We start from the raw sequence: 16,544 nt of genomic DNA on the forward strand, positions 1-16,544 counted from the left end.
CCCTTCAGGCTGCTGCCCGGCGCTGGGCTCAGAGGGAGCGTCCGAGTGAGTCCGTGCCGGGCCCTTTAGAGGAGCTGCTGGGGCTCCCGCGGCCTCCGCGACCCTCGGCGACAGTCCCCGCTAGTTTTCACAGCCTGAAGTTGTGGGGGCGTCTCTTCCGGGCCCTGGAGCCCTGGGCTGGGGGCTGGGGCCTGGGACCCTCACTCCCCGGGGAAGCCCCCACCCCCGAGATGTCCTCCTGGGTTTACCCTGCCGCACCGGGTGTGGGCCTGAGGCTGTGTCTCAGGTATTCAGCCCGGATCTGCCCGCGTCTCCGCCTCTCCTAACGGTCTCGGTGCTTCTTTAGCTCCCTGGTTGTGGGCTTCTGTGCAGCCGGGTGTCAGGAGGCTCTGAGTGACGGTGGTTCTGTGTTTTAGTTGTGATGTTGATGTGGTTGCGGGAGGCGGCGGGTACAGCTGTTACCTGTACCACCATCTTGTTCAAGAATGCTAAATCCAGAAATTTTGATATTGGAATTAAAATAAAAGTTTATCAAGAAGAGCAAAAATGAAAAGATAGCTTTGTTTATGGCAGTCTTAACAATTAGCTTGCAGCTGGAAGAATTTTAGTTCTTTTAAATCTTAAACAGTTTTTAGTTATTCATATTTTATGTGTTAAAGTAATAATTAGTATTTTAATTAAATGTTACTTTTGTCACCATAAGGAAAGCCCAAACCTGTAGAGAATTTTTATAAGAGCGTTTATTTGAGCCAAACTGATGACGAATGCCAGGGAGCAAGATCTCAAGTGCTCTGGAGATGAACAGTCTTTCAGCTTCTGAGTATTGGAAGTTGAGGAGGGGATGTAAGGAAGACTGGAGAAAGCAAGGCGGGGATTGGGTTACAGGATAGTTAACAGGATTATGTGCTCTCTTGAGGGTTAATAACGCTTTCTAGGGGTACTACTTCTGGTATTTCAAAAGTGTGTTCATCTAGATGCACGAGAAAAATGAGCAGGGCTGGCTTAAAACCTTCCGACGTTATATGCTTGGAGCGTGACTACCCGCCGTGACCCACTCGGTTAGGAATTTATGATCAGATCAGTCTGTAAGGTTACCTTCCATAAACCCCTCCTTGTTTTCTATTCACATGTTTGTTGTTATTGATATTGTTTTGGCGACACAGTGATTATTACTGCAAGTTTCATTTCTAAAATGCTGTGGCTCTATGATTTTATAAAAATGGATCATGGTTCATCGTTATCCATGTCGGAGATGGTGTAATATGCCTTGAGAACAACTGTTGCCATTCCAGCTCTGCCTTTAATTTGACCTTGGACATGTCAATTTCTATTAGAACCTCGCTTTTGACTTAACAGCATTGTCTCATGAAATTGTGAGCAATCTGTCAGGTAGTGAAAACAATGCACAGAACAGACAGGCTGTACTGCTTAAGTACCCCTTCCCTTCACAGGACCACCATGCACCACCAGGCCCAACTATTGGAGTTCTCCAAGAGAACACAAGTGACTTTGATCAACTCAGTTGTTTGAGTTGAGCAAATGTGGTTGTGAATAATCTGGAGAATGTAAAATTTCCCACGCTAGGTTGCTGAAGTATAAGTTACTCTCCCATTTTGGACTCATTTTGTTTCTTCTGTTCTTGATCTTGGGAAGAGAAAATCACTGTTACTGAGTTTTCATGATGTATCTGGCACCTGAAACTCATTTGCTCTCTTAATTTTCACACTGACCTGCAAAGATGTGTTGTTATTCCTATTTAATATGAAGAGTAGGAGGCTGAGAGAGGTTTAACCACTTGTCCTTAAGTAGGTATATCTGACTGAACCAGGATTTTCTGTAAAAGCCCTCTTGCCAGACACAGGAGCTGCCTGATGTCTCCCTGATCTCTCATAGCTGGGATTGCTTAGAGGCGACATAGAGCCCTGACCCATAATCCAATGCTTGCCTTTGGTTTCTGACCCTGTCTAAGTTCTCCTGACCCTCAGCTTTTCTTCAGTGTTGTGACTTAACTCCTGTCTTGAATTCAAGCCTCATGTCTGTGATTTGCTGTAAGCTATTCTCTTGGTGTGGTGCCTAAAGCTAGAGATTTCAATGTATGTAAAAAATTGATCTACTTTGGACTTACATACTGATGCAGAAATTAAGATATATGATATCTAAACCAAGAAAAATATGTATAGAAATGCTTAATTTTTACAAAGTGTGTGTGTGTGTGTGTGTGAGTTAAGATAAATTAGAAATCCTGGGACAATTTCTTGTCTTCATCTGGTATAACACACGGTGGCCTATGCCAGTCTGTTTGTTTTAAAGGATGCAAATTAATTTTAATATTGAAGCAAGAGATTTTCAAGAAAGGAAAAGCTGTTGCTAAAACATCATATGATTCAGATCTCATTTGTATTCCGTTTTGAACAGCATTGCCTGCGGCATCGCTTCACCTAGTGGCACAGATGGTTTGAGTGTTTATATACAATATTCAGTTTTTATATTTCTTACCAGTCTTATTTGTAATCTTGGGCACTGTCAATGGGGACAGTTTATCTTATTAAGATTCTAAGATATGTGTAGAACTGACCTGTTTAATTGCTCTGAGTAAACAAGTCCAGGAAATTCGGGTCATGAGAAAGTCATTAGTCATGACCTAGAAGAGTTAATGTAGCGAAGATCATTAGGAAGAAAGATTTTGTCCAAAACAGATTATTACTCAATGCCATGTTTTTGTAAGAAAACAAGTATTGAAAGATAAAACAGAAAGCCTTATCAGCAGTACTCTTCATAGGCTCAGCATGGCAGACATAGTGGTAATGGCTTTCCTAGCTCCCAGATTTTTTGTGGGACTCTGTCCTGCAAGGAGTTATCAGCACCTTGGCCTCTGGAATTACACTGAAAGAGAAATGAGGACTCTATTTGATTTTATTATTTTTTATGAAATGCAACATCTGGACGGTAAACCTTTAAACTATCTTGACTAAGTACTGGTTATTAAAAACAGAACGCTAAAGGAAGGAGGCAAGGAAAAATGGCTGGAGAAACTTAATACATATCATCAAGCCTTATTAAGGTAGCAGTGAAAAAGAAGTTTCCAGTGAGAGCTAGTTTATATATTATAAATTGTTGAAATGCTAACCTGTTATAAACTCTGTGGTATTGGAAAAATAAAACAAGAAATTAAATTATTCCTAAAATCTCACACCATCTTTGTTTTTCCTTCAGGTTAGTGTTTTGAACTCTAATAAATGCTAATACCTCTCCCTGAAAGGTAATACCACACAGTAACTAGTCCCAGGTTTCTTCAAGGAGAGCCTGAGCAGTGTGGTGAGTGAGCCCAGGAGGCAGAGTCACCTCTCAAGTTCATATGTGCTGATTTGCTTTGGGGGGCTGCCAGTTCCTCACACCAGCATGAATGAACATCTGAGACAAGTTTTCCTAGAAGAGAGAGCGAGCAAAGTAGAGTTGGACCACACCCAAAGAAATAATGACATGAGTTGAGTAGACTATAGCTGCACTAAATTATATAAGGAACATAGGATAGCATAGTATAAGATTTAGCTCTACAAACAGAAAACACTTGACTCTTGGTAGCTATTAATTCTACTATTACCATCGTCATCTCCATTGCATAGTAGGAGTGTGGGTTCTGGAATCAGACTATTTAGGTTCAAATCCTTTCTTTTTCATTTTCTAACTCTGTAACCCTTGGCAGGATATTTACCCTTGTTGTGCCTTGATGTTCTTACCTGTAATATGCAGATAATATCTGCCACATAAATTTGTTTGGAGAATCCAATGATAATACATGTATAGCTATTAGAACCATCAGATCCTGCAAATAGTAAACACTCTAAATGTTAGTTGGTATTCCATCTATAATTCCATGTATAATTTTAAGTGGGATAAAGGAACTCTGAATAGGCCATCAGTGCCAATTTGAATATAAGAAAGGGTGCTTTCAGCACAGACGAGAGGGAATTATTTTTCCTCTTTTTTCTTTTTACGATTCTCCAAACTAACCTTAGGTGCCCGAAGTTTGGGATTAATTTCTTTTACAGGACTCTGTTATGCTTCGAGCAGTGCCTACAGCAATAGCATCTCCAAGGAGGAGGGAACCCAGAGTTCATCCAGGCTCATCTAAGACCTGCACACTCTTTACAGCACCTCCAACAACACAGGGCATATAGCAAGTGGTAGGGAACACATGACTTCTCATGGCAGCCCATTCAGTTAGCACATTTGTCCTCTGGAACTGAACATCCCCTCACTTCACTTCTAACCACTGGACACCCTTATACTCCTCTCCCCAATATGTGAGTCTGAGTTTCTCTTTTCCGGAAGCTGAGTTCCTTCTGTTTTTACTTGTGTAAGAGCAGCAGTGAGACCTTTGGAATCAGATTAAGTGGAAATCAAATGTCCATGTGCTTAAATGGGGCAGTTTATTAGATCCCCTAATGCTTTACTGCTTCATGCAGATGGGAGTGGTAATACACAACTTTAAAGGTTGCATTAGGGTTTAAATGTATAAATATATACATAACTCCAGACACAATATAGGTGTTCAATAATAATAACTATCCTAATAATTACTGGTTTATGTAGAATGTTTCTCCAGCTCTTCTGGGCCTTCTTTGATCAAAATGTTCAATGTATCAACATATGGGAAGAGAGTAAGATAATTACTTATTTCTGTATTATTCTTGGATGTGGTCTAATCTTAGATTTTAGGACTCTCACAGAGATATCTGAAATCACTTATCAGTAATAGTTATGGTGATACTTACAGAATGCCCATTATATGTCACTTACTGTGTTAAAGTGCATTAGATGTATCAAAAGCTGTCTCCATTAAAATAATACTATGAGGCAAAAGGCATTATTATCCCCGTTTTGTAGAAGAGCAAACCGAGGTTCAGCAATACTAAAAGAAACTAGTGCAAGTTCACATAGCTAGTAGTTGGCAAAACTAAGATTGTAACCGAAGTCTCCCTGATTTTCTTTCAAATCCTCTTCTTTGTTACCTGCCTTTCCTCCCTTGTGGTATGACTTGGTTAATGTTCACAATGTAAGAATGGTGTCATCTCAGCAGTTTGCTCCCACAAGAACAGATAGAGCAACTAGGAAAATAAACAATTCCATGTGAAGATCGGCTACCAAACTGGGAACAAAGTATTCCCACAAACCTTGAAATCTAACTGGGAAAATGATGGCAATGATACTGGAGTGGGCAGAAGTAGAGGGAAGTAATTTGGTGTCTGATGAATCTGAAAACAGGAGAACCCCCAAATTGCCAACAATTACTCACTGAAAGTGTGATGGGCCAATTTGAGAATAGTAGCTACAACTGGGGAGTGGGGGAGCTTTTAAATTCTATGTCTTGAATAAGCACAAGTGGGTCTGTGGTCAAGTGGGATGCTGCTTGTCCAATGAGAAAAGGAAGGACCTGGGGAGGCGCTTTTCATGTCCCAGAGCTCCCCCTGCTTTGCTTGTGTCCCTTACCTTGAAAATATTAGTAAACCTTGATACTGGAGAGTGTTTTTCATTGTATTTGACCTGATTTGAGACTGATTTAACAATATTTAAAAATATTTAAAGTGTCTAAATCATGGGATTTCCCAGTAACTATTATGAGCTATGTGACTCATAGAAGAATGGATGCTAACTCTCTGAGCAGTTACTTACAAGACAAAACAAATATCTTTTTTGTAAGAAATTATAAACAATGATTAATAAAAAGATTAGAAACTACTTCTAAGAAATATAAGTTGTATTTATCAATAAGTGCACCTACACTGATTTATCAATGTTATATACTGAATATTTTGGAACCTCTACAAAGGTTGTTTGCTATAATTGAAAATAGAATAGGTATTTCTATATTTTGGCATGCAATATTTGAAACGAACAGACATTCAAAGTGATTCCTTCACTTCAGAAGGGGCATGAGACTTTTCAGGAATTTGAAAAAAATAGTTTGAGAGATTTGCAGATGTTGTTGACCTCAAGCCTCTTCTCATGAACCTTGAGAAATACTGCTATAAGCAGTTAAAGGGTGACACTCATTTATCTCAGTTGCTTAATTACTTGATGCCATAACTAACATGATGCCAATATTTCTAAAATATTTCTCTTTCCTGACAGTGTAGCTCTAAAAATCTTGAAATGAGATTTGAAGATAAAAACCAGCCATCCCTGTATAGGTAGCCTAAGAATCAATTTAAGCTCAGAAATAAGATATAAATCAATGAATGAGACTGAAATTTTCTGGGGGAGAAAGAGTGAAAAAGAAGAGGGAGCTGAAAACACCAATATTTAAGAGGTGGCTGGGATCAGAGGGCAAAGCTGGCAGGGCAGTGAAAGAAAGAGCAGGACAAAGTAGGTAAAATGAGTAAAACAGTTTAGTAAATTTTATTTCCTGCCTTTGCTCAAGTATCCATAAAAGAAAACTTTTTGGAAAGTCCTAGTTTGAGTACTCTTGAGTGGTTCCACGCATTCTGCATTGCACGCTGGACAGCATTGGCTGTGTGCATGGTTTCTCTACTACCAGAGACGCACTGTTCATCTCATCTGAAAATGCCCACTTACACAAAAGTTGATTCCTCATTGGCTTTGCCTGCAAATGTCCACCTTCAAGGAATATATATGCCTTTGTGCTCAGTGCCCCGTTTGCTGCCCTGCTCATCCTGCATGCTAACCCTCAGCAGGATTAGCATCACCTCCCAATCATTCCCCAATTTACCGAGTAGAATTTTGACCTCTCTTCCCTGCACTTTTAGCAATTTGGGCACATCTCTATTTTGGCCCTAACTACTTCATGTATATCTTTTCACACATCAGTGTTCCCTCTAAGACCACAGGCTAACTGAAGGAAGGAACTATTTGTTATTCATGGCGTAACAACTTCTGGCAAACACTGGGCACCCAATGAATATTTGTTGAATAAGTGTATTTGATATATAAGTGGCAAGCTGCCACGTAATTCTACATGCTTCCATAATGTGATTTTATTTTTATTTTGAATACATTCAGAACCCAAAGCACATCTCAGTTTAAGCCTCATCAATCTCTTGTTACAGACAAAGTTTAATGAGACAGTGTGACAGAGGAACCAAATGCTTGCATGATTGATGCAGTGAGCTTTCTTTCTTGTTAAATGTGTAAAATATGTATATTTTCCCCCTCTATATAGCAAATGTATATATGTATGTCAAGATTTTCTCCAGGTCCATAGGTCTAGGAGCGCAAACAGATTCATAGAATTCCAATGTTGTTTCTTACCTACTTAGAATTACAATGTTGTTGTTTCACCTATTCAGCATGTCTAAAATCCAGCCCAGGTGCATATTTATGTAAGGCCACTGGGTTCTGTCTCATTTATGCTCATAAATATGCTCATGCTTCCTTCTCTTGTCCCAGGTTCTTTTTCAGGGCATCCTGCTGGGATCGCTGAACACAGATCTGACTAACCTCTTTGTTCCACTTAGATCAGGCATCATGTGTTCTAATGGGAACCACCACCACTGACTGCCAGTGGATATTATATCACTCATGTTTCAAAATAGCTTGTTGTTCCAAGGTTAAGTGTGAGAGAACTTGTCTTCTTTATTTTTATCTTGCAATATATAGTGGTTTGGGGCAATGTGTGCGTGTGTGTGAGGAGAATGTTGCTCACAAAGCTAGGCTGCTTGTGCCCAATGTTTTGTAAAGATTCTAATGAAATAATGCTTCTTGAATGAGCTTCTACCACTTACTGGCTGTATGAGCTTGGACAAGCCATTAAACTTCCCACGTCTTGATTTCTTAATCTGTAACCTGTGTAGGGTTTGGTGAGAGTTGAATGAGTGAAGTTGTATAACGTGCTAGAGCAACTGTGCCTAGCACATTGTCAGTGCTACCTAAGTGTTTGCTATTATTAATCATTTGTGGTGGCTGTTTAGGATGAGATCTGGTGCCTGAATCTTGACCAATCTTATTTTTTTCCCTCTAAGACTGTTACATAAAGAGTATTCACACAGGAATCCCAAACAAGTCGAGATCAAAGCACCTGACTCCATACTGAGAAGCCTGGATTGGAAAGTGAGCTTGAATTCAAGACCAACGTGGGGTTTAAACATATAAATCTAGTCAGAGAGATGACAATTGGGAAACCTTGGGCCTTTTCTTCATTGTTATAGGGACATAATGAAGAATCTCACATGGTGGTAGATGGGTCTAAGAAAAACAATACTTACTGTTATATAACTGTACATTTGTAAATGTTTTATATCCTGGCATAGTCAATACTTAAAGTCAATAGCTATTATTCCTAACTGACTGACTAAATATAAGACATGATGTCAGAAGAGAGGTGGTAGAAAGTAATAAGAATTAACTATGCTGGGCTGAAAGTTACCCTCTTAGCAGGGTTGCTAAATATGTAAATCCAGAAAGAAATTTGCAGTCTATCTAGCATGAGAAAACAAAGGACAAGTTCAGGGTGAATTCAGCATTTGGAGAAAAGAAAGTTACAGAAGGGAACCTCATATCTTGTGTATAAGCTCTGCTCAAGTCTTTAGTTGACCTCTGAGCTATCGATGTTGGTAGATTCTAAGCAGTGCAGTTAAAGTTAGTAACTGAACTGAGATTGTAGAATTTGGAGTTTGTGTTCCATTGAGTGCTCTTCAATGGAACATAACAAAATACAGAGTCTCTACAACATATTATTTATAACATCCAGAATACAATCCAAATTTATGAGACATGAAGAAACAGGAAATTACGACCCATACTTAAGAGAAAAGGCAATTAATGAAGACCAACTTCAAAGTGACCTAGATTTTGAACTAGCAGACATAGAGTATAAACATCCTTTAAAACTGCTCAAAGGTATAGAGGGAAATATAAGGGACAGGGCAATGGCAGATGGCACATAGACTTGTGTATATACACTTTATTCTTTATATAAAATAGCATTACTTATAAAGTGGGGATGACAGAAAATAGTTTGACCATGCACACTCAAAAGGTACATTGAATTCAAAGTTGTTCTGTAGTCCATTTGTTCATAATTAACCATTTAAAACTTCATAGACCTTAGAATTTTCTTGAATTTAAACAACTATAACATAAGGTGAAAAATAATGTGTTTTATAAAAACAGTGCTTACAAGTAGTCTGAAGTCCTCAAGGTAGATAGATTCACTTCCAGATTTTGGGAGTAGAAGATATGAAAGAATGGTTTAAGAAGGAGAGGCAGATATGATAGACCTTAAAATATACTTAATTATTTTTTAAATGTGGGCATGAAGGAACAGGGGTAAGCATTCAGGTGCACACTGTGAAGACAGTTCTGAACATAATGAAATGAAGTAGCAATCTTTGGCTGGAGGATATAGGTTATGATGACAATGGCAAGAGATAATGTATGAAGAATAGAAGGGTCCGCGTAGCAAAATGCTGGACCAGAGAGTTTACACCTGATTTTGAAGACACTTAGGAGCCAATTAAAAGACAAGGCACAAAAACCCAATATTATTTCCTTTGAAAATCACAAACCTCAAAAGGATTTTCATTATTTACTGTTTGTGATTCTTACAATCACCTAGTACAAAAAGCAAATGGAATACCTCTTATAATCTTAGTGCAGTTCTGTTTAATCTCTTAAAACTTAAGTTACCACATGACAGATTTGAGCAAGAAAAAGATGAAGAAATTTTCTATGAAATTAACGATTTGGTTGCAAGATGTATGTAAGAGTTTGTGGTTTTACAAAATATTTCACTGTTCTATTAAAAAGAGTCCCATCCTGCCACTTTTTGGGCAAATTTAATTTCATCTTTACAAATTTAAAGCCCATGCATAAGATACCAATTATGATTAAATTTTATTTTGTTAAGTTTGCAGAAATAAGCAAATACTTCTTTCTTAAGGCCCGGTTTGTGGCCTTTTCTGATGAAGAAATTCAGAAGATTGTTTTCAGTTTATTATCAGTTATTAAATTACATTGACAATTTAAAAATATTAACAAAGGCAAAGTATGAAAATCTTAAAGTCTAATACTAGGTTAGAAAATAAATCCTTTGTGAGCAATGTGTTTTTATAAGATTTCAGTTGCTTGCAGTAAAAGCATTGACTGGGAATATTTTAGATTTTTGGAATATCAGAATATAATACTAACAGAGTACTTTAGAACAGGAAGGACAATAAATTTTATGTCTCTGTACTCATAATGTTTATTTTATTCTTCATGTTACTTACCCTTTTAGCTGCTGACATCAAGGAAAGGAACAGACTTGTGGTCATAGATACATTCTGTTGCATATAATACGTGAATTATCATGTGATACTTGTTTAACTTTAAAAAGCCAATGCAGCACCATTTTTTTCATGTTTTGTGGCACGGAATGGTATCTAACCTTCCTGAGGTAATCTATATTGATATGTACATAAATAATCCTCCTATTCTACAATTTCATGAAGTGTATTTTGTTTAGAACATTTCATCATCTTATGTAACACCCTATGAAAACAAGGCTCAATCCAGATGTGAGTCATTCTCTCTAAGATAAAGTTGTTCTTGTAAATTATCCCAGTGCTTACAAAATAATGCGTTGAGGAGGGCGGGGGAGAGAAAAACTATGATTTTCCTCCAAAAGGGAAAATTAAGCCAACAAATTCTGGTATTAACATTTCAGTTCCTCTTATTTGCTGGTTTTGTGATAGTAATATACTTTAAAGTTTACTATTTCATCAAGAGCAGCAAGGCTAATAAGCTTTAGTATAGTTCCATGCATTGATGATCAAAGTGTGATAATTAAATGCCAGATGGCACAATCATCACACAGACTACTCACTTTTGTGTTTTGTCTTGCTTTGGGCTTCCTGAAAGGCACTCTGTGTTTCATAACTGAGGTTTTTGCAACTTTCCTTGGTATCTTTCTCTAGTATTTTGATAAAATCATTTACATCTAAATTCCCTTATAGTCAAGCTCAAACATTTATCTCCCTTTGTTGAAATATCTCTATTTAATATGATTATTTACACTACAAACCATACAAAAACAAAAGATTGATCAATTAAAAGTTGACCCAATTCATGATCAATGGAAAAAAATATATAGGCATCCTTGGACTTGTTATATTGCTTTCCTGCTCACTATTGTTACTGTTTACTTTACATTTTCTTAGGAGCACAACTTTTCTTTTTAAATATGTTTTTATTGATTTTGGAGAGCAGAAGGGAGGGGAAGGGAGAGTCAGAAACATCAATGATGAGAGAGAATCATCAATTGGCTGCCTCCTGCATGCCCCCCCCCCCCCCCCCCCCCCCGAGAATGGAACCCAGGCATGGGCCCTGACCCGGAATCAAAGCCTGACCTCCTTGTTCATAAATCGATGCCCAGCCACTAAGCCAGGCTGGCTGAGCACGAGCACAACTTTTTTAAAAAAAGTATTGATTTGAGAGAGAGAGCAAAACATTGATTTGTTGTTTTACTTATTTATGCATCCATTGGCTGATTCTTGTGTATATCCTGCCTGGAGATTGAACCCACAACCTCGGTGTATTGGGATGATGCTCTAACCAACTGAGCTACCTGGCCAGGGCAAGAGCACAGCTTCTAACAACATTTAATAATGTATGTATAATCTGCTGTTCAATTCTCATGTCAAATTATAGGATAATATGAATAAGAATAACAGAATTTTGCCAAAACAATTTCTTTTTACAATCTGACCAATGATTAAATGCAGACAGCTTGCTGCTTCTTACATTGATTGAGGTTTTATGACACCTAGGATTTTGGACTTACATGCCCAAACATTCAAGCTAGTCCAACTTTTTTCAACCTGTAGATGAACAAACAAATACATGCTTCTCATCCCCTTCTTTCTATGTGCTCTGGGTACAGCATGTCTTTAAGCCGCTGGTGGATCTGTGACCCACTCTGGTTTACATCTATGAGTTAATCAAACTCTAACTGGTCTACAACTGCTTGTTTAAAGCGTTCTGTTCCACAGGAACCTCACGCTTCTCTGATTGAAAACGTTAGTCCACCAGCTCATCTTCTAAAGCATGTAAGGGATTTAAAGTGGTGCCTCAGTTTATTTGTCAACATCTCCCTGAATTGGTCTCCCACGAGGAAATAGAAGACAGGGTTGATGACACTATTCAGAAAGGCCAAAGGCCGAGTCACGATGTACAAAGAGTGGATGATGGCCTGAGTACATTGGGGCTGCATCCACAGGCGTGAAGCAATTCTCACGTTCCGCATGATGTGGTAGGGAGTGAAAAGCACAGAGAAGATCACGACTGCTAATACGACCAAGTTGAGAGGCTTGTCAAAGGGCAAAGTGGTCGCCTGCGGCCTGATTCTCTGCTTTAGGAAGACAGCGATCTTGAAATAAAAGAAGCACATCACAGAAAGGGGAATGAGGAATCCGGAGAAGGTTAGACACATGCTGTAAATGAAGCTGAGTTTAGGGTCCCCAGAACTTGCATAATCATTACACTTGGTGTTACTGTCCATAGTAATGGGCTTGATGAAAGGCAGCATGGGCATGAGCTCTAAGGTCACCAAAACCCAAATGGCCAAAGAGATTAAAACAGCAAACTCTTTCTTCTGCAGAAGGTGCCCTCGGAAAGGATGCTTCATGAGCAGATAGCGATCGATGCTGATGAAAGTGAGGAAGAGAATGCTGGTGTAGAGGTTGGCATGCAGCACGTATCGGTTGCTGATGCAGAGCACGTCTCCATATGTCCATTCTCCATGGGCATAACTTTTCATCAGCATGGGCAGTGTGCACAGAAAAGCCAAATCAGAGATAGAGAGGTTAAAGAGATAGACGTTACTGCTGTTCCAGTTCTTCAGACAGAAGAGGTAGCCAAAAACAACAGTGCTATTCCCAAGGATTCCCAAGATGAACTCAATCCCGTAAAAAATGGAAAGGTAGTACTTTTCCAGGGCAGCCTCTGCTACCAGCCAGTTTTTGCAAGATGCATTCCATGCCTAAAGAAGAGAGAGAAAATGTAAGGATGAAACTCTAGGCTATGACTAAAGACATAACTGCACTTAGCATAATAGTAATTATAAAATAATACTTAGAAGTTGAGCTATATGGAGAGTGGTTTACATTAGTAAGGAGTACATATGTATACATACATATATATGTCAGTAATATTTTTAAAAATACTTATTGATCCCTTTGAACTATGGGCTAGACAGTGAGAATAACAGCAGTGAGTGAAAGTTTCTAATCTCAAACAATTTATAATCTCTTGAGAAGAATCAGGAAATGAAAAAGTGAGTGCATGCCATACAGGGTGGGGCGAAAGTAAGTTTACAGTTATTTATATGGGAAATAATACAATAATTAATAAATAATAATATAAGAATAAACTCTGTGTTCCACATGCTTACAACTGTAAACCTACTTTTGCCCTACCCCATATATGGTAAAGAGTATTTTAGACATAGGGAAAGGCATGTGCAAAGGCCCTGAGATGGAAACACACATAGAGGATTTGAAAAACTGCAGAGGCCAGTGGAAAGTGAAGCGAGTAAAGAGGAAAGTCTCCAGGACCTACCATGGTCCCCAGCATATTGTAGTTGTTTGACAAATTCTGCTGAGTAAAATTAGATCGAACCATAATCTAGAAGAGGAAACAAGGATTGTTATCATTTCAGCCTTAATATCTTAACAGCTTTTACTTTGTTTCTATATTGTTAATGTATTATGCTTATTCTAAATTTGTGAAATGCAAATCCAGTTTTAAAACATCATTTTTTACAATTTAAAATATAAAGTTGAAAATCTTAATAACAATAGCAGCCACTATTAACTGAAAGCTTATCGTGTACCAGGCACTTTACTCACCACTTTCCAAGAACTATCTCATTTAATAATGAGGTGGGGTCTGTTTTTATTTTCATTTCACACATGAAGTCACCAAGGCTTGAAAAATTAAACATCTTCCTTAGGTCATACATCTAGTAAAAGACATCCATCGTAGCATCTTCTGAATAGGGGTCATGAAAGTAAGCACCCTGATTCATTCAAACCTCATATGTGTTGCTCACCTGACATGCTTTCTCCTATAAGAACAGATCGTTGGTGGTTGAGTAGGGTACTTAAAGAACTTGAATTTCTTAAAAATGTAATGACTTGCCATTGTTAATACTGAATCCTACTTCTTTCTAGTGATGAGAAAAGTAAGATAGAAAATAAAATTTTCCAAAAATCTCTTCATCAACTAGAACTCTGAGTGTTAGTTGTTGCAATCAAATGTTTCTTTCAATATCGTATTTTGGTTAATAGAGCAAAATAACATCAAGTGGCCTGAACTGCTTTCTCTGGGAAACATGCAAACATTGAGCAGAATTCACTATCATGAAGGCATCTGGAAAACTCATATCTACTTTTGTCAAATTTAAGTGGTCTACTTCAGTAAAAGATTGCTGATGTTTTGGGAGTGTTTTGTTTATGAAAATAATTCATGGAACTGTAGATATGACAAATTCAATATTTTGATGTTATTTTTAATCACTCTTTAAAACATCCTAAATTCCTCTGAGCCTCTCCTCAAGTCTTGCCATGGCAACCTCCCACTGAGTCCAACTCTAGACAAAGCTGCATAGAAACTTCCCCAGGCAGCAGGCACATGCACCCTGCTGAACTGAGCAGGTTGGCTTCACTCCATCTTAAAGCTTATCCGATTCTATTGCTCTCTCACATCTCCAGCAATTTATCACATTTCTCAATTTCATATCTCTTCCAAATTTTCAAGCCTCTTCCACCTACTCTGCCCTACTTATCATTAGCAGATGCTCTGTCATCAAGTATCCTGTGTAGAGCCCATTCATGAGATGTCCACTCTCTGGTTCCTGCCTCCATACCTGTCCTCTCTTCCTTCCTTCCCGTGACAACAGAGAATGTCTGTTCCTCCGGACTTACTCCAGATCCAACTTATTCCCAAATTCTCAAGATTGTTTTATGTTATCCATCCTTTCTCTTTCCTGTCTCTTCAGGCTTCTCCTGCTCAGCTACATCTTTTCCATCAGGATATAAACACTCTCTCTTGTCTTAAAAATCAAGAGCAGACATAAACAACTCTCCCTGGTTCCAAATGTTTCTCTCATTGTCATAGCTTGATAAACAAAAATAACTGTCCTCACTAATTGTTTTGATATCCTGACATCCCATTCCCTTTACTCCAATTTGACTTCTGACCCACCACTCAACCAAAACGGCTTCCACTTTGCTCAGCCCAATGGTCATTTCCCACTAGTCTTCTTTCTTGACTTCTCAGCTACTTTTTTATACCATAACTTCTGGAAACACTCTCTTCCTTCACCTTCTATGAAACGATAATTTCCTAATTTTTCTTCTTTTTTTGCCTTGTTCTTTTCAGGCTCTTTTGTGACCTAAGCCTTCATGAGCTAAGTGTTAAGTGTTGAGTTCCTCAAGGCTCAGTACTGAACTTCTTTATCTAGATGCTGCATGAATGATCTCATCCACTTTCTAGCTTTAATGATCACCCATATCAATGACTCAAACTTGTATCTCAGCCTGGACCTGTCTTATAAGCTGTAGTTGTTTATACTTACTGCCACTGGTAGATCACTCACAGGCACCTCTGCCTCCAGAAATCCTACACTAAACTTCAGCTTCCTTCCTGATTCTGCTGTACCTCCACCTAACTCGATCAATGGCCCCACCATTTCCCCAGGCCATTTTATTTTAGAAATATAATGACATCCTTGAAGTCACCTATAGCTTACCTCTGATCACAAATAAACTACCAAGTCTCGTAGACTATAACATATGGATATGTCTCAGTGCATTTCTGTTGCTCCGCTCCTTCATCACCGTCCTAGTCCAGGCCACCACCATCTCTCTTGGACTGTTCCATATCCTCCTACGGTCTCCTCACATCTCCATCTCCCTTTCAGTCGGCCTTCAACATGACAGCTAAACAATCTTTCAAAACTACAGCCGAAATTCTGATCATATTACACTCCTCAACCAAAACGCTTCAATGACTCTCCACTATCTAAGGAATGAACTCCAAAATCTTTAGGGGACTGCACAGCCTGCAGGATCTGTCTCCTGTACTCCACCTGGCATTACTCACCTCCTTGCTGTCCTTCCTCCCTGTTCCTTGAATGTACAGATGACTTTCACTGAACCTCTTTTCACTGACGGTCCCCTCTGTGGTTCTTGCCACATTCTGCCTTATACCTACACTTCTTTCAGATATCAGTTCAAGTGGGTGTTTCTCCAGACTGCCTCTCTGACCCATCCGTGTAAATTAGGTCCTTACATTTTATGTTCTCTTCTCTCAACTTGATCTTCCTCAGAGTTGATCTATACCTGGCACAGTGACTACTGGATAGCCGATGGTCTGTAAATGCTTGCTGAGTGAAGAGATAAATATAAACGCTTGACTGTTTAGAAAATATTTTTATAAATATTTTCTCCATGATCAGATAAGTAGTAAGCCCACCAACTTAAACCCATTGCTCTATTTTACAATAAAAGCTGACACTGCAAATAATATGACTAATCAAAAATGGC

At 38.6% G+C, this 16,544-nt stretch overlaps 1 protein-coding gene across 1 annotated transcript; it reads right to left on the bottom strand.

Moving 5' to 3' along the window:
- Window positions 1-12,013: 12,013 nt before the first annotated feature.
- On the bottom strand, window positions 12,014-13,584 carry SUCNR1 (succinate receptor 1). Its single transcript, XM_016222584.2, has 2 exons — window positions 13,555-13,584; window positions 12,014-12,976 (listed from the first exon to the last, which is right to left on the bottom strand). Exons 1-2 carry the CDS (start codon window positions 13,567-13,569, stop codon window positions 12,029-12,031), a joined length of 963 nt encoding a protein of 320 aa, XP_016078070.2. The 5' UTR covers window positions 13,570-13,584; the 3' UTR covers window positions 12,014-12,028.
- Between the last annotated feature and the right edge of the window lie 2,960 nt (window positions 13,585-16,544).

Source organism: Miniopterus natalensis, chromosome 6, assembly GCF_054644295.1.
Source record: "Miniopterus natalensis isolate mMinNat1 chromosome 6, mMinNat1.hap1, whole genome shotgun sequence".
NCBI lineage: Eukaryota > Metazoa > Chordata > Mammalia > Chiroptera > Miniopteridae > Miniopterus > Miniopterus natalensis.